Source organism: Camellia sinensis, chromosome 13, assembly GCF_055761805.1.
Source record: "Camellia sinensis isolate YWXY chromosome 13, ASM5576180v1, whole genome shotgun sequence".
Lineage (NCBI taxonomy): Eukaryota > Viridiplantae > Streptophyta > Magnoliopsida > Ericales > Theaceae > Camellia > Camellia sinensis.
The window spans coordinates 153,982,757-154,001,914 of record NC_138973.1 but is presented as its reverse complement, the minus strand read 5'-3'; the positions used below and the strand labels follow the sequence as shown (position 1 = coordinate 154,001,914).

The following is a 19,158-nucleotide window of genomic DNA, read 5'->3' as shown; positions in this document are numbered from 1 at the left end:
CTAAGTATAACACAAGTTTGGAATTCGAATTTGTGGACAAAAATATACTTTTACCTTCACATCCTTCCAGATAGCATCAACAATATCATCAGGCACACTGTTCCAGTCAACAAAAGTAAGAGGAACAATGTTACCATTCCGGACAATAATGCCAAGTTGACTAGTTAACTTGGCCACGTTATCCCCTATTGGGCAGTAATTTCCATCAAATTGTATGTGCAGCTTTTTACCAGTACCCCACTCTTTAATGCCCTTGGCACATCCTCTACCACGCCTAGTCGAGGTTGATGAAGAACTAACATGACCTGCGATATACAATAATAATAAACAATATGCAATGGTAACAACCAAATGCAAATTTAAATAATGTGAATACAAATCATATCAAATAAACCTGATGTGGGCTGTGAAGAAGTCGAAGGGTCTGCAAAATACAATGAGAATAAACAAGTTATATATAATGAGCATAAATAAATGTATGTGTAAATAATTTTCATGCAAATTAAAGCAAATTTAAATACCTGCGGATGGCTCATAAGCTGATGATGATAGCTGCTGTGGTGCCATTGATGGTGGACGCACCGATGGTAGGCGTGGAGCCCGAGTACATGGTAGCTGCTGTGGTGCCACTGATGGTGGTCGATACGTTGGTAATGGCCCCTCAGATGGTGGTGGCACTAATGGCCCCTCCGATGCTGGCCGATGTGATGCCTCCTCTAATGGTGGTGCTACTGATGTCCTGTTATGTAGCACATCAGACATCATGCGCCGGGGATGATCAGGCTTCCTCTTCCTTCCCATAATAATCTGCAAGCAATATAACATTAATTGACATTAGAAACATAGACAATGGTTTGTTATAGCGACCCCGGTCTTTTCCCATTTGATTATTGTATCCGGACTTAGGTTCCGTAGATTCTGTCATTATATAATTGTTGTTGTTGTCTTATATTTTCTTATTTGGAGTTATAGGATGTGTGGGCAGGTTTGTTTCAGGTTGGTTGGGTTTAGAAACCAAGTGTTGCTGTCCAGAATTTTGGTTCTTCGCTCGAGCGAGGAGTTGGTCGCTCGAGCGAGAGATTGCGTCCAGTATGGACCTGTAGCATTGCATTCTTGGCTCGAGCGAGCTTTTCTTTGCTCGAGCGAGGATCTCTTGTTTCTGGTCGCTCGAGCGACCAAGTCTTCGCTCGAACGAGCCTGTCCAGTTTATATACGCAGCAACGGGTTTTGATCAGTCTTTTTTATCTTCTTTTTGTTTCCAAACCCTAGGTCTGACTTCTCTCTCTCCCTACTCACCTTCTCTCTTAGGTTTGATCTATTTAGAGGGTGTTTCTACCCTAGTTGCTTTATTAAAAAGATAGAGGGAGTCGAGGGCTTTCATTTAATTTGAACATTTAGCGATTTGGAGCACATTGGTATTTGGGTGTTCATCTCTGTCTTCTCCATTTGGGTTGTTTTCTTCGAGGTAGGGATTTCCTACTCCATTTTATAGGTTTTGTTCTAAGTTTTGGTATATTGATATGTTGGGGTTACTTTGTTAATTTTGAGAAAAGCCATAGTTGTATTAATTAATTAATTTGTATAATTAATTTAATGGAATTGGGGAATTTGGTTAAATTCATGAAATTGAGGAATTCATTGATTAAATGGTGTAGTTGGATAATTTAAATCACTCGCCTATTGAATTGTTGATATATTTATTTCCAAACCTAGAAATAACTGTTTTGGGCTATCGGTGGAGGATAGTCGTGATTGTTGTAGACAATGCATGTGGATTAGGGACAACTGAAACAAATCACATTGGTTGAGTCATTCATTTTGACTGCTGAATTAATACAGACATTATGTGTATTGATTGTGTGTTATATGTTATGAGTTTACATACATTGTTTTGTGTGGGAGGAGATAGGGGATGTACTCCACGGTTTAGGGGAAGATAGGGGATGGACCTCTAAACCGGATTTTGTTTGGGAGGAGATAGGGGATGGACTCCATTAGCATCACTTTTATGTGTGCTTATTTATATTGAAGTGTTTTTATTGATACAGCACTAAAATGTGTATCAAACTGGAAGTATGAAGTGTTTTGATTTGAGCTTGAGTCTCATTTGTTTGTTGACATTGGAAGAATGTGAATATGATATATATGATTCACTGTTGTAAGTTTGGCCAGGTTCTGAGCCATATTGATAATGTTGGAAAGTGGAACGTGTCATTGACAATAGTGTCATGAGACTGGATAATGTTGTAATTGATTATCTTGGTTAACCATCTATTGAATGCTATTGCTTTATTCATTGCTTATATTTGGTTTAGTATATTTCTACTGGGCTGTGGCTCACCCTATATGGGAACATCATTTTCAGGTTCAGGTGATAAGCTACCTCCAAGGACTTAGCTTGGAAGGACTTGGATTTTGAAGACTATTTTCAGTTGTTTGCTTTTATTTGTTAGTACATGTCAACATTCAAGCCTAGGGCTTTATTTGTATTTGAGTTAGAACTCATATTTTTGTGTCCAAGTGTTGGCTTGGAAAGATGTAAGCCCATAGGGCATTTAATTTGATATTACATGTAATGTTTTCATTTAGAAATACTCTGATGAGTGAGATAATGAATTGTTTTCTTTTAATATTGCATGTTAATGATATAAATATAATGGGTTTATTTTGAGGGCGTTACATTTGTCATCAACTATAATATGACATGAATTGAACTAATACAATTACAAAGACAAAGTAAATTAAGAAATTGATGATTAATTACAACCTTGGCCTTAATTGAATTACTAATGTTGATTACATATCAGCCTATTTGAACATCAACTGTTTCCCCTTCTGCGGCTTCCCTCACCCAACCAACTTCTTCATCACGAAGCATTATATTTTCTTCCAATTGTTGGCTCATGTATGGCTCGATTTGTGGATCAGTTGAACTCATATCAAATAAACCTCTTTGAGACATCTTCACCACGACTTGCCAGTCTGGTTGTAACGGGTCTGCAACATACCAAACTTGCTCTGCTTGGGACGCCAAGATGAAAGGTTCATTGGTAATTCGATCATCTCGGTACAACAAATGATTGAAGTTCACCAACGTGAAATTGAAGACATCTTCTTTCTTTCCGTGAATGTTGTCAATCCAATCACACTTAAACAACACATGTTTCTTCTCATTGGAATATCGAATCTCAACAATATCTGTCAATTGTCCATAATAGTACACAGACCCCAGACGAGGATTCTTGTCTTTTCGACTAGCATAACTTATGGTATCTGCCTTCAAAGCTACACCACAATTTTGTGTGGCTCGACGATCATCCATGGCCTTTACTCGATACCGAAACCCATTCAGTATATACCCGTTGAACCTTCTTGCCAGGTTATGAGGACCATTTGCCAATAGAATAATCTCTTCAGAAAGTATGACATCAGTAGTCCTTCGCAAAGTTTGGACCTATTTAACACGAAATGTAAAATTTAAAATGTAGATCGACTTAAGTAACTAGAATCTATAGAGTTAAATACATACATGTTCCTTGAACCAAATGTGAAAAGTTTCAAAATGTTCACGCCGAAGTTGATGATCGTCGACACGAGGCATTTTGAGCTTAAGTACTTCAAGGTGTTTGCTGTGTAGATTGAAATTTTAGCCATACAAAAATTTTAGTTGAAAATTTAATAAAACATAATAAAATATTGAGTGAGTGACTTAACCTACTTTATGAATGGTTGAACCGCGCTTGTATTGCATAAGATGTACCGATGAGCTTGTACCCAAGAAGTATTATCAAAATAAAAGCTTGTGTTTTCACCAGTAGCATGACCCAAATTATCAGCACCACTATAGTTCCTCACGGGTCGACTAGATTTGGTTTCCACATCACTGAGATATTGTGTACAAAAATTCATGCATTCTTCCATAAGATATCCTTTAGCAATTGATCATTCAGGACGAGCTCTATTACGCACGTATTGCTTCAAAGTAAGAAGATACCTCTCAATTGGATACATCCATCGAAACTGAATCGCTCCACCCAATAACGCTTCATCAGCTAAATGTATAGGCAAGTGCTCCATTATATCAAAAAAACTCGGAGGAAATATTTTCTCTAGATGACAAAGTGTTACAGCGATACGATCTTTAATATATTGCAAATCCGTCGCACGATTCACTTTCGAACACAATTGTCTAAAGAAATTGCTCAATTCAATCAAGGGTTCAATTACATTCTTCGGTAACGATCTGCGAATAGCCAATGGAATAAGTTGTTGCATCAGAATATGACTATCGTGGCTCTTAAGACCCCCAATGCTTCTATCATGTAAGCGCACACGACGTGATATATTGGATGAATACCCGTCGGGAACTCTTACTTCCTTCAACACTTTCAAGAACAAATCTTTCTCATCCTTGGTCATCGTGAATTGTGCTGGTGGTAAATAGGCCTTATTCGACCCTCTTAACTGCAAATGTAGGGGTTTTCTAATATTCATATCTTGTAAATCACGCCGAGCATTAACACCATCCTTCGATTTTCCTGCAACCCCTAATATTGTCCACAACACATTGTCACAAACATTCTTCTCTATATGCATCACATCGAGGTTGTGTCTTATTAGATTGTGCTCCCAATATGGCAATTCATAAAAGATACTCTTTTTCTTCCAACTATGGGTGCGATGTCCAGCTTTCTCCTTCTCTACCTGTCTCCTATACCTCTCCTTAAGGTCATCCCTATTGTATTGGGTTAAAATACCCTCAGATTCTAATTGTAGCAACATCTCAGTTCCAGACAACAATTTTGGTTTGAGTCTGACTTCCCGACTACCATCAAATGATACTTTATCCTTCCGGAATTTATGGCCAGTAGGTAAAAATCTGCGATGACCCAAGTATGATTGTTTCCTACTATGCTTCAACCAACACGATGTAGTTTCCTTATTGCAACAAGGACATGCATATTCTCCTTTAGTGCTCCATCCTGACAAGTTTGCGTATGCAGGAAAATCACTAATTGTCCACAGTAAAGCTGCATGCATTTGAAACATTTGATTTGTTGATGCATCAAATGTTGACACACCCTCATTCCATAGTTCTTTCAACTCCTCAATCAACGGTTGCATATAAACATCAATCTTGTCACCAGGTCCTTTCGGGCCGTCAATAAGCACAGATAAAATTAGAAATGGTTGCTTCATGCACATCCATGGCGGCAAGTTGTATGGAATGAGCACAACAGGCCAAGTGCTATGAACTATGTTCATCGTCCTGAATGGGTTAAAACCATCAGATGCTAAGCCAAGCCTTACACTTCGGCAATCATTACTAAAGTCAATATTCCGACGGTCAAAATCTTTCCATGCAAGGGAGTCAGCAGGATGCCTGAAGACACCATCATCAGTTCGTTCCTCTGCATGCCATCTCATTAACTTGGCCGTCTTGGATGACATAAACAACCTCTGTAACCTTGACTTTAAAGGAAAATACCTCATCTGTTTTGCAGCTACTTGTTTGCCACCTGTGTTAGGACCATTTGAACCACCATCACCATTTGATTTCCATCTAGAACTGTTGCATATGACACATTTATCAAGATTGGCGTCCTCGTTTCGAAACAACATGCAACTGTTGGGACATGCATCTCACGTCTCATACGTGAAGCCCAAATCTGTTGTGACCTTTTGAGCTTTATAATATGAGTCCGGGAGTTTCACACCCAACGGAAACGCCTCATTCAATAACTCAAGCAACATGTCAACAGACTTGTCCGTCCACTGATTAAGCACCTTCAAATATAGAAGTCGAACAATGAATGACAAAGATGTGAACTTCCGACAACCCGGATACAATTCACTTTGTGAATCTTGAAGAAGTTTGAAATACTTTGCAGTCTCTGCATTTGGACCGAGCTGGGGTTCAGATGCACGGGGATCAGGCCCCTGTGGTTCATCACCCTCAACACTTGTACCGGCATGTGGATTTCCCATAGCCCCTTGTATCATTCCAATCATATCATCTCCAATGTCTAAATTAGCTAATGTTTCATTCTCTCGATTACTATGCAGAGATATGTAAGATTCCCCATGATTAATCCAATGTTTGTATTTTTTAAAAAAACCATTCAAAATCAGATGCTCCCGTACACCATCTCGTACAAAATAGTATCGATTCTCACACTTCCTACACGGACAACTGATCATCGAACCTTCAACCCTATTGGTGTAGGCAAACACAAGGAATTCATCAATCCCATTAATGTATTCACTCGACATCCTATTTGGCAAATCAATCCAACTCTTATCCATCATCTGTACACATCCACAAGAATATCTCACCAAAGTAACTCTAAATATAATACCTACACATAAATATTCACTCGACATCCTATTTGGCAAATTAACGAAATGTCTAAAATTCCTATTTAAGGTTTAAATTAATTAAATTAAAAATTTAAGATTTATTTTATTATAAGGGTTAAAATCCTGTTTTTTTTTTTGTATTTTTTTTTATTTTCTCTTAAATATTTTTATGACTTATTTAAACATTTGCAATTTAAATTTGTAATCGAACCATTACATGTGTATGATATCAAACCCCCATTGTCAAAATTTTATTTCGTTAGTAAAGTTTTTTCAGACCTCCACTGACTTTCCGTGGTTAAAAACACCCCCATTAATTAAAGATAAAACTTCATGACTTTATAATTGAGTTTATATTATTATTAAAACTTTATAATTGAGTTTGTCTCATGGTTATTTGTAATTGAATCTTCTTAAACACCAATATAATTTGAGACGATTTAAACAATTAAAGTATTAGTTTAATTTATTTCGTTCTTAAGTTCGTAAACTCAACACAAGTAACTAAAAAATACCAAAAATAATATATTTTTAATGTTTGACTAGCTAAAACTACTAACTGCATTTACTGAGCCAAAACTACGAAAACTAAAATAGCTAACTTGATAGTTATTAGTTCAATGGAGTTGAAATTTAGTGATTTAATCACTGTTTTAATTAAAAAATAAAAATAACTATTTTGATAGAGATGCTCTAATATAATATGAATAAGAAAATAGTTGTTTGGCCGGATGATGTGGTTGTCTAAATTATAAGATTAAAATTTTTCACATTATGTTAGGTTGCTACTGTTACTGATTTTGACAAACTATTTCTAATTAGAGCATATGATTTGGAAAAAATAAAAAAATAAAAAACTTGAAGGATTGAATGGTAAAATTGATAATTTATGGATGAAATAGAAAAAAAAAATGATAATAGTTGAAGAGATATAAATGAAAACAACCATAAAAATAATTAAAAAAAATTAAAAACACTAATTGATAATAGTTGTACAGCAAGCCAATGGCAAAGATAGTGAAGAGTATTGAGGTTAAAGATGAATCCTCACCGTTTGTTGTTTCGTTTTCACCAAGGGGGCCAAACCCAATTACATTAATAAACAGATTTATATATATATATATATATAGACAGATTTCAGATTTATATACATATATATAGACAGATTTATTAATTAAAGTATGTTATTAATTAAAGTATGTTATTAATAAACAGATTTATATACATATATATAGACAGATTTATATATATATATAGACAGATTTCAGATTTATATATATATAGACAGATTTCAGATTTATATATATATATATAGATTTATATACATTGCATATATATATATATAGACAGATTTCAGACATTCATCTATATATATATATATACAGAGAGAGAGAGAGAGAGAGAGAGAGAGAGCATACGCAGAGGGAGAGAGAGTCATCGCCGGAGCACCACTCTTGTCGCCGGAGCTGTCGCCGTCGCACCACCGCTGTCTTCCTCGTAGCCCGTTTGGGAAATTTGGGGGTGAAGTTAGGGATTTGGGGAGGAGGATTGAGCGGCAACAGGAAAAAGAAGGGGGGGGTTTTTTTTTTTTGACTTTTTGCGACGGTATGATGTAGACCGTCGCAAATAGAAGGCAAAACGGCGCCGTTTGAATTAATCCTTTTTTGCGACGGCAAATTTCCGTCGCAAATGATATATGCCGTCTCAAAAAAAAGGTTTTTTGCGACGGTTTTATTTACCGTCGCTAATACTTCCGCATTTCTGACCCCTCCGCTTAGTTTCATTACCGACGGGTAAGTGCCGTCGCTAAAGGCTATTATTTGCGACAGGTGAAGTTACCGTCGCAAAAAACTGTTTTTTGCGACGGGGGGCGCGGCGTCGCTAAAAACTCCGTGTTTTTTGCTATGTTTTCCTGTAGTGTCTCTATTTTGATTCCTTCTTCCTTTTTTCCATACCTATTTCAAAACTTCATTGTTGTTTTAATTCTTTCTCCTTTTCTTATTTCTCTATTTTGGTTCTTTCTTTTTTCTTCTTATTCTTCATCAATCTTTTAAAAATTAAAAATATTTGCAAAAATTGAACAACCAGTTTAAGGAGGATGTGATGGAGTTACTTATTATTAACTTTGCTTCATATTCTAGGATGGTTATATGTTTTTCAAAATTGAAGATATTTGCAAGTGTCTAAATAAAGTTTTTCTCAATAACTTGCACAGTAAGAAAACTGAATTTGAAATTTCAATTGTAAAATTATGAGATTTATACTCTTGAACAACTTTTGTTCGAAATAAAAATGTATGATGATCGCCTAATAGGCCGATAGTAGTACATGTAGGACAATCTTCACTGTATTTAAAAGGATTAAATTCTGTTGTGTACAAAACAACAACCAGAATATAAAGAAATAAAGAAAATGAGAGAATATGTTTGATTACAAAAAACAAACTCAAAATAAAAATAAATAAATAAAAACAGATTTTATTTTGTTACCAAAACAAAATTAAAATCTGATTTAAATAAACAAATAAAACAGAATAATAAATTAAACAACTTACTTGATTAATTTCTTTGAATAATTATTTGATCAAGTCCAGTGTTTGACACTGTGTCCTTAAGACAGATTCGTCCTCTCCACGGTGCTTTCAGAATGTGGACGTCTATCTCCCAGGATAAAATGATCTACTACAAACAATAGCAGCACTACAAATTGTTTGCCTTACGAACACACTAAGTGTTTATACTCTCTCTGACAAGAAAATAATGCAGCAAAATGAAGAGGAAGTTTGCAGAATTATGAAGGACGAAAATTAGAGTTTCAAAATCCAAATGAGGGTGGTCCTATTTATAGATGTGAAGGTGGCTCTTGGTTTTGAATTGAACAGGTATCATACCTGTTGGGTTTTGAATTCAAACAGATTTGAATTAATTCAAACAGATAGTAAAACGGGAAGGGCCCTGTTTGGGTGTGCATTAATTCCAAAACAGTTTATTTCTGTTTGAAAACGGGAAGGGCTCTGTTTGGATGTACACTAATTCCAAAACAGTTTATTTCTGTTTGAAAACGGGAAGGGCCCTGTTTGGATGTACAAAAAATTCAAACCAATTTAATTTGAATTCTGGATTTTATTTTAATAAAAAAATAAAATTAAATTCAAAAGTTTTTGGCTCAAAAAGATTAGAAGCCCAACCCAACCACACACCACGCACCCGCGCCCAAGCCCAAGCCCAGGCCCAGCCCGCCCGACCGACCGGACGGACGGCGGCGGCGGCGCGCGCGCGTGTGGTGATTTTTGGGTCCAATGGGTCTAGCCCATTTTGCCCATAACCTCTCCCTCTAAAACACTTGGGTACCCCTTGGGGCACACCCCAAGTATCTCACCCTAAGCCTTATAAACCCTTTCAAAACTTCCCACCAAATCAATGTGGGACAAGCCAATTTACAACCTTAAGGAATTTCCACCAAAACTCCATTTCCATGGAGCACACTTTGGCTTCAATTTCCCATTCACTCGGTAATGGTTTTGATCAACCAAATATACCACGTGAATCACAACGCGGCATAGAACGCGTTACCACTTTGACCCGAGTAAATCGACACTCGGGGCCCACCTAAAAAATAGACCGAACTTAGGAAAAAATTCTGGTTTTATCCAGAATTTTATAACCATTTCCAACAATCCCCCACATGAATGGAATTTGATGACAACGGAAATGCAACAATATGCAGATTTATCGAAAGAGTATAAGTCGAAAATATCTTGCATCAGGATAGGTAGTTTTCGGCCTTGAACCTTCCCTAGTGATAACCTATCGGACTTACTGGCTAACCAATGGACGCGATGCCTTGAATTGTTCAGCCGTTTGTGTAAGCCAAGACAACAGATTTCACACAAAATATCTTCTAACACATCGTGGTTCTCACTGTTGTGTTCATTTTGGCCTTGAACGCACCTGGTTTTCATAAGTGTTTCTAGAGAATTTAGCCTCTTCATGCTCATAGAACCGGCCCCAGTTCAACACTCATATAGGTGATTCTTATTGTGAGTATCTCTTTATACTCGTCTTGATTTTATGCCTTAATCAAGATATAAGTAATCATTAAAAGCAAAGCTTATCCTTATACCCCTGCATACAACATATGTTGCAGATATCACTCTCACCATAGGAATGGGTAGGAATTTTAATCCCTTGGTGATTTCTGGCGAGCCATACATAACTTAGTTGTCCCTTTGAACTTAGTTCTTGGGATCTCCAGTCATATAAGTAGGGTTACCATTATGACGACTCTTATGTAATAGGCTTTAATCCCATCCCCTTTGATGAACTATACACTAGCTCTTTTGTCAAACCTTTTGTTAACGGATCCGCAATATTCTCTTTAGATTTTATATAATCTATTGAGATTATTCCGTTTGACAACAATTGCCTTACGGTATTATGTCGACGACGAATATGTCGTGACTTACCATTATACATATGATTCTGTGCCCTGCCTATTGCAGATTGACTATCACAATGAATGCAAATAGCTGGCACAGGTTTTGGCCACATTGGAATGTCTTCTAAGAAGTGACGAAGCCATTCTGCTTCTTCACCTGCTTTGTCTAAAGCAATGAACTCGGATTCCATTGTGGATCGTGCGATGCAAGTTTGTTTCGTGGACTTCCAAGAAACAGCAGCGCCTCCTAGAGTAAAGACATATCCACTAGTGGATTTTGAATCTTTAGTATCCGATATCCAATTGGCATCACAATAACCTTCGAGTACTGCTGGATATTGAGTAAAGTTCAAACCATGATCACGAGTAAATCTTAGATATCTAAGAACCCGAATGATCGCTTTCCAATGGTCTTCTCCAGGATTACTAGTGTACCTACTCAATTTACTTATAGCATAAACTATATCAGGACGAGTACAATTCATTAGGTACATTAGGCTTCCAATGATTTGGGAGTATTTTAACTGAGATACTGCATCACCTTTATTTTTCGATAAATAAAGACTGATGTCTACAGGTGTTCTAGCTAAATTCAAATCATCCTTGATAAATTTATCAAGAATTTTCTCAATATAATGAGATTGAGATAATGCAAATTCGTCAGATGTTTTAGTAATTTTCATTCCTAATATAACATCTGCGACCCCCATATCTTTCATATCAAATCTTTTACTAAGCATCTGCTTAGTTGATTTGATCATGTTTTGACTGCTTCCAATGATAAGCATGTCATCCACATAAAGACAAACTATGACATATCCTTGGTCAGTGTTTTTTACATAGACGCATTTGTCACATTCGTTTATCTTAAACCCATTAGTAAGCATTGCATGATCAAATTTTTCATGCCATTGCTTAGGTGCTTGTTTTAATCCATAAAGGGATTTTACAAGTCGACAAACTTTCTTTTCTTGCCCTGATACTACAAACCCTTCGGGTTGTTCCATATAGATCTCTTCATTTAGATCACCGTTTAAGAAAGCTGTCTTAACATCCATTTGATGTATTTCTAAATTAAACAACGCTGCTATAGCAATAAGCATGCGAATGGATGTTATTCTTGTCACAGGGGAATATGTGTCAAAATAGTCCAGACCTTCCTTTTGTCTGTAACCTTTAACAACAAGTCTTGCTTTATACTTGTCAATTGAACCATCTGCTTTCATTTTTCTCTTGAATATCCATTTATATCCAAGAGGTTTAGAACCTGGTGGAAGATCCACCAATTCCCAAGTATGATTTTGCATAATTGATTCAATTTCATTATTAACAGCCTCTTTCCACAAAGGTGCTTCAGGACCTGTCATTGCTGCCTTAAAGCTTTGAGGTTCATTTTCTAACAAGTATGTCAGAAAATCTGGACCAAAGGATTTTGATGTTCTCGCTCTCTTACTTCGTCTAGGTTCATCATTAGTTAAATCCTGTTGGTCAAGACTATTACTAGTCTCTTGTGTTTGATTGTCATTAGTCTCTTGACTTTGTGTACAATCATAAGTTCTTTTCTGTGAACTTAATTCCTGTCCTTTCTTGTAAGGAAAGACATGTTCAAAAAACACAGCATTCCTTGACTCTATAATAGTGTTCACATTTATATCAGGTATATCTGATTTATAAGTCAGAAACCGATATGCACTACTATTCTGAGCATAACCAATAAACACACAATCTACTGTTTTTGGTCCAATTTTAGTCTTTTTAGGAACAGGTACTTCAACTTTTGCCAAACACCCCCACACTTTTAAGTATTTGTAGGAAGGTGGTCGACCTTTCCACAATTCATAAGGAATGCTTTTGGTTTTCTTGTGGGGTATTCTATTAAGAACATAATTAGCAGACAAAATTGCTTCCCCCCACAAGTTCTGTGGTAAGCCTGAACTTAGTAACATGGCATTCATCATTTCTTTTAGAGTTCTATTCTTCCTTTCAGCAATTCCATTTTGCTGTGGAGAATAAGGGGCTGTAGTTTGGTGAATAATGCCATGTTGTGCACAAAATTCATTTAATGGTGCATCATATTCACCACCCCTATCACTTCTATTATAAATCAATGAATTTTTAAAACAAATTCAAAATAATTATGACTACTTAAGTCAGAATTAATGTTTTGACAAAATCATATCCTCATAAAAAATTTTGCCTAAGAATCAAACAATTCAAAAACCCATTTGATTGTATACATTCTTGCAACTTAATAACAAATAAATGACACTGTCATAAAAATATTTGTGACAGAAGAAAATTAAATTATCTCAACTAATGCAAGAGATACACCCCCATATAAATAAAATGGTTCATGGTTTAACAAATTCTACTACGCAAGTAAAATAATTATTAATGACATCTCATGTCACATAATTCAATAATCAACATAAAAGATTTCTTAAATTACTTCCCAATTAAACGGACCGATATAATTACATACATCTTCATGTTTAAATTTCTCTAGTATTTAAACACCCATTCAAAATTGATTAGAAATATTCAAATTAACCTGCTTATGTCCAAAGTCGACATAACAATTTATCATTCCAAATCACTTGAAATTATTGTTAAGAAATAACTTGAGTTGATATCATACATGCATATCAAACGCATCAACTAAAAATAATGAATCAACAAAATAAATTAATCATGCGTGATCCCATTGCTTGCATCATGAAATAAAAGAATTCTCAACTCATAAATAAAATCCAACGCATTTAAACATTAAACTTCAAAATGACAAAACATACCTTCATTTAATCAGTTTGATTTGTACATAAATAAACAAATTAATATGCATTAAAATGTTCTTCTGAATATATATATATATATATATATTTTCCGACTCAAATGCAGAAACAATTCAAGACTATGAATCCACATTGTAATAAAAATAAAATTAGTTTGTAAAACTAATATTTTACTCTAGAAACAAATTCTTCCATGTATACTCACGATGAACTATGATAAAGTTAAAATAATTAACACCTTTTCACAAAGGGTTCAAAAATAAGTGGTCTACCAAACGAAACCATAAATTACTTACAAAAATAACAGATTGTGACCGAGTCACAGAGTTACATGATTTATTAACAAAATTAATTTTCTAGTTACTAAAACCAGAAAATAAATTACAATACAAAATAATTTTATTTTCCTTGTTACTAAAACTAGTAAAATAAAATACCGAAATAATATCTGATTACAAAAATCAGAAAACCAAACCACAACTTAATTTTCTAGTTACTTAAACCAGAAAATAAATTATAACACAAAATCATTTTATTTTTCTTGTTACTAAAACTAGAAAATACTGCAATTTTATTTTCCTTGTTACTGAAACTAGAAAATAAAATACCACAAAACTGATTACAAAAATCAGAACAAATTAAAACACAAATTAATTTTCTAGTTACTAAAACCAGAAAATAATTATAACAACAAAATAATTTTATTTTCCTTGTTACTAAAACTTGAAAAATAAAATATCACATGAATTTTCTGTAATACCAAATAATATTCTGAATTGTTAATGACACCAGTATCGTACTACTAGTAGTTGTCAAAGAAAAGAGACAGTATATTACTACTATCTGTCAAATAGCATAAATCACTATTTGTTTTTCCAACCAGAATATTAATTTGAAAACACAGAAAATTAAATACAATGAAGATACCCAAAAAGGAATCTGTCTTAAGATTGTACGACAATCTTCACTGTATTTAAAAGGATTAAATTCTGTTGTGTACAAAACAACAACCAGAATATAAAGAAATAAAGAAAAGGAGAGAATATGTTTGATTACAAAAAACAAACTCAAAATAAAAATAAATAAATAAAAACAGATTTTATTTTGTTACCAAAACAAAATTAAAATCTGATTTAAATAAACAAATAAAACAGAATAATAAATTAAACAACTTACTTGATTAATTTCTTTGAATAATTATTTGATCAAGTCCAGTGTTTGACACTGTGTCCTTAAGACAGATTCGTCCTCTCCACGGTGCTTTCAGAATGTGGACGTCTATCTCCCAGGATAAAATGATCTACTACAAACAATAGCAGCACTACAAATTGTTTGCCTTACGAACACACTAAGTGTTTATACTCTCTCTGACAAGAAAATAATGCAGCAAAATGAAGAGGAAGTTTGCAGAATTATGAAGGACGAAAATTAGAGTTTCAAAATCCAAATGAGGGTGGTCCTATTTATAGATGTGAAGGTGGCTCTTGGTTTTGAATTGAACATTCAAACAGATTAGAAGCCCATAAAATTAAATTCAAAAGTTTTTGGCTCAAAAAGATTAGAAGCCCAACCCAACCACACACCACGCACCCGCGCCCAAGCCCAGCCCGCCCGACCGGACGGGCGGCGGCGGCGGCGCGCGTGTGGTGATTTTTGGGTCCAATGGGTCTAGCCCATTTTGCCCATAACCTCTCCCTCTAAAACACTTGGGTACCCCTTGGGGCACACCCCAAGTATCTCACCCTAAGCCTTATAAACCCTTTCAAAACTTCCCACCAAATCAATGTGGGACAAGCCAATTTACAACCTTAAGGAATTTCCACCAAAACTCCATTTCCATGGAGCACACTTTGGCTTCAATTTCCCATTCACTCGGTAATGGTTTTGATCAACCAAATATACCACGTGAATCACAACGCGGCATAGAACGCGTTACCACTTTGACCCGAGTAAATCGACACTCGGGGCCCACCTAAAAAATAGACCGAACTTAGGAAAAAATTCTAGTTTTATCCAGAATTTTATAACCATTTCCAACAGTACATTGTTTGGAACGAAGTAAGGGCCAAGGAAAAAAAAGGCTTGAGCAACCTATCGTGCTGATAATAATGATGAAGGGCTCTATCTATGTCCTATCATTGTAAAAATAAAGCTATAATAAATGAGCGTGACAAAACAATGGGTTGCGTTCTCAAAGTGGAAGGTGTTTTTTGTTTTGGTAAGATAGGACAAAAGGTGTTTTAGGACCACTATCAATCATCTTTTCTATGGATACAAGTTTTTGCAGCTTAGACAAGAAGATAACAAGTTATAAATTTTATGTCGATAGGATACATATTTCTATAACTATAAAACTCATAAATGAAGTAATTAATAGTGGCATTACAGTCCCAACCACCACGACAAAATAATGCACGTTAAATAAAAATATATAATGATATAATTTTGTGATATTTTTCACATTTTGTATTGATGAAAATTAATATTGCATTTCAAATGTTTTTTACAAAAAATTCTTAATTATATATCTATTCTATTATATAATACAAAAGCCTGAGATGTTGTTAGACACTTTTTTGTCATAAATTTTTATTCCCAAATTACCCACAATTCAAATTCTTCTGTAACTGTCAATTTCAACTCATAAGGAAATTTTAAGCACGCCATGTAGGTGTGCACAACATCTAGTATATATATATATATATGCCCATTTTCCACCTAATAGTAATATACAAAATTTCATTTCTTCAAAGACATATTAATCTTATGTATTTTCATCTCACGTTCTCATGGTGATATGATAACTTGAACAGGCTTATGAAGTTGATTTTGTGATCCTTTGCGTAGGAAGGTTTAGTGGGGTTCCCAAGATTCCAGAATTTCCTCCAGTGAAGGGTCCTCAGGTGTTTGAAGGGCAGGTCCTACACCCCATGGACTATGCTTCCATGGATCATCAGACTGCCAAAGAATTGGTCTGAGGAAAGCGTGTCGCCGTCATCGGCCTCCAGAATCAGCACTTGACATTGCCATGGAGTGCTCCACAGCAAATGGTGAGAATTGATAACACCACACAAAAAAGAAAAACACTCAGAATTTTTCAGATCATTTGGTTTTGCAACCCCTTTTTCCGTTGTGCACAGTATGAGTTGCCCCCAGGCCAACCTGCCCGGCCAGGCCAGTCTGACTTTTACTTAACCCAAGCTTGTACCTCAAACAGGCGAGGCTAGAGCTGGGGCTAGGTGTTGAAACCTGAACATGCTCGATAGTGCAATTCATTGGCCCATGAGAGGCAATCTACCGGCCTAGCCCGCTAGCCCAAGAGGAAATAATAATAAAAAGTAAATCTCTGTTTATTTGAAAAACATTTTCCTACAAAAGATATTTTTCACAGAAAATATTTTCCTATGTTTGGTTGTGAACTAATGTATGTGGTAGTAGCAGTAGTGGCAGTGGTGAGGTGGCGGTGGTGGTGCTATGATAGAAGTGGCAATAGCGGTGGTAATATAATGGTATTAGTAAAATTTTAGTCTGAAAACTTTTTTTTACTTTTTAAAAGTAAAAAACATTTTCTGCTCAAAAAATTTTTTTTTTCATTGATACACGAAAAATATTTTTGTTGACATCTGTTTTTTGTCATACCAAAAGCCACAAAAAAACAAAAAAAAAAAAAAGAAGGAAAAAGGCAGAAAATTTTTTCCGCCGAACAAATCTTAGCCAGTTGGGCTTAACCCACAACCCAAAGTTTGGGCCTAAGGTTTCTTGCCTTCAGCCAGTAGGCCAGCGTGGCCTGCCAAGAAAAGCTTGTCAGGTATGCTTGGCCACTAATTTCACAAGTTGGGCCAGACTGGCCAAACCCAATGTCGACCCTTAGTGCACAATACCGTCTATTTCGAAGAGCTGCTCTGAACAATTTCATAACATCATTTTCATTTGCAAGGTTGTGTTTGTTATCCATGTTTTCATTTTTTTTTTTTCGAGGTTGATTTACAAGGGTGGATCATCCATGTACAGTGATATTGTAATGACCCGACCCTCGTATATGTTTCTCGTATATTTTTAGTCCCTTACTCTGAACCATTATATGCTTACTGTGAAATTTCATGTGAAATCAAGCTAAGTGGGTGAATTTTCTGATTAGAGAATCATATTTGTCTAACAAAAGAAATATCTGTTATGATTATAATGTTCCGATCAGAAATTGAACGCCGCAGAAGCTTAATTATCTGAAATTGACTTTATATCTGAAGTCAGCATGATTTTTAACTCCTAATGTAATTTTCTGTGAATTCACCTATATATATATATATGATTAGGAATGATTAAACTAATTGATTTTCGTCTTATTCACCTTTATATATATGATTGTCCCTTAAACATTTGACTTGGGAATTCACTTCATAAATATCTCCTTAGAGAGAGAATTGGAAGAGGAGAGTTTTATAGGAAGAGGGGAAGTTCAACAAGGAAGATTGGGGAATTTAAGAGGGTTTATGGAAATTTAAGCTCAAGGTATGTAAACTTTACCTTAAATAAACCCTTTCTTGAATTTGTGTAAGCATGCCCTTTCATTTGGGTGAGCTAGGGTTTATGGTTGAAGTGTTGTATGTGATCATGGTTTAATTGGAAAATTATACTTTTTATTTGCTTGTTTGGGAGCTAATTTGGGTTATATGGGGGAATTGTGACTCATGCCTAAAATTTTCATGTTAGAATTATATGTTGGTAGATGTATAATGCTTGTGTGTTTAAGAAGACCAAGTTGTGTTTATGAAATCAAAAATGAGTAACTTAATTGAGTTTGTGACTCATGATTCTTGCAACATTATATACTTGTGGTCCATATTAATGTAATATTGAACCATTGTATTGTATTAATCTTCTTTATTTTGTGTTTCATATTGAATTTGCCAAGTGAAGAGTTGCTTGAAATTTCAGACTGCAAAACAGAGCAGATCGCCGCATGTGCGGGGGTCATGGCCGTACGTACGGGAACACTGCCGCATGAGCGGGAGTCATGGCCGCACGTGCGGGAAAATAGAGCATTTTGAGCTTTGAATTCTGCTAAATATGCATGTGCGGGACCTCACAGCCGCACGTGCAGGAACCCTTGTCGCACGTGCGGGGCTCACAGCCGCACGTGCGACCCATGTTGTAAAATTCTGTCTGCTCCGTTTTATCTGTTTGACCCTCTGGGATGGTTAAAATTAGTATTTGAAGTTTTTAAAATGCTTATTAATTTACTGGAAGTTATCGAATCAAACGTGAGTTAAAAAAAGGAATTAGACTAATTTGTGGGTTATATATGTGCATAGGTCACATACCGGAAGGAGCTGTTGCGCTATCAGTGCACTGTGAGTAATAGTATTGTGTAGTACATTTGGTTTATTGTTAATAGTTAATATTAACCCTCTGTTGTCCATAAGTAAACTACGTCGTTTTTTAACGAATAAATGGAACTTATGTTCATCCTTGAACAATGGTAGCTGTGTGATTCTAAGATTATTCTGTCGTGTTGTACATGGTCCCGAGGTCGTTCAGAACCTATGATATGAATACAAAGGTCTGACAT

At 35.5% G+C, this 19,158-nt stretch overlaps 1 protein-coding gene across 1 annotated transcript; it reads right to left on the bottom strand.

Moving 5' to 3' along the window:
- LOC145805792 (uncharacterized) lies at positions 1-16,256 on the bottom strand. The gene is made up of 4 exons (XM_082901008.1): positions 16,194-16,256; positions 522-807; positions 395-424; positions 1-305 (listed from the first exon to the last, which is right to left on the bottom strand). The coding sequence occupies exons 1-4, from the start codon at positions 16,254-16,256 to the stop codon at positions 1-3; spliced, it is 684 nt and encodes a 227-aa protein (XP_082757134.1).
- Positions 16,257-19,158: the final 2,902 nt, after the last annotated feature.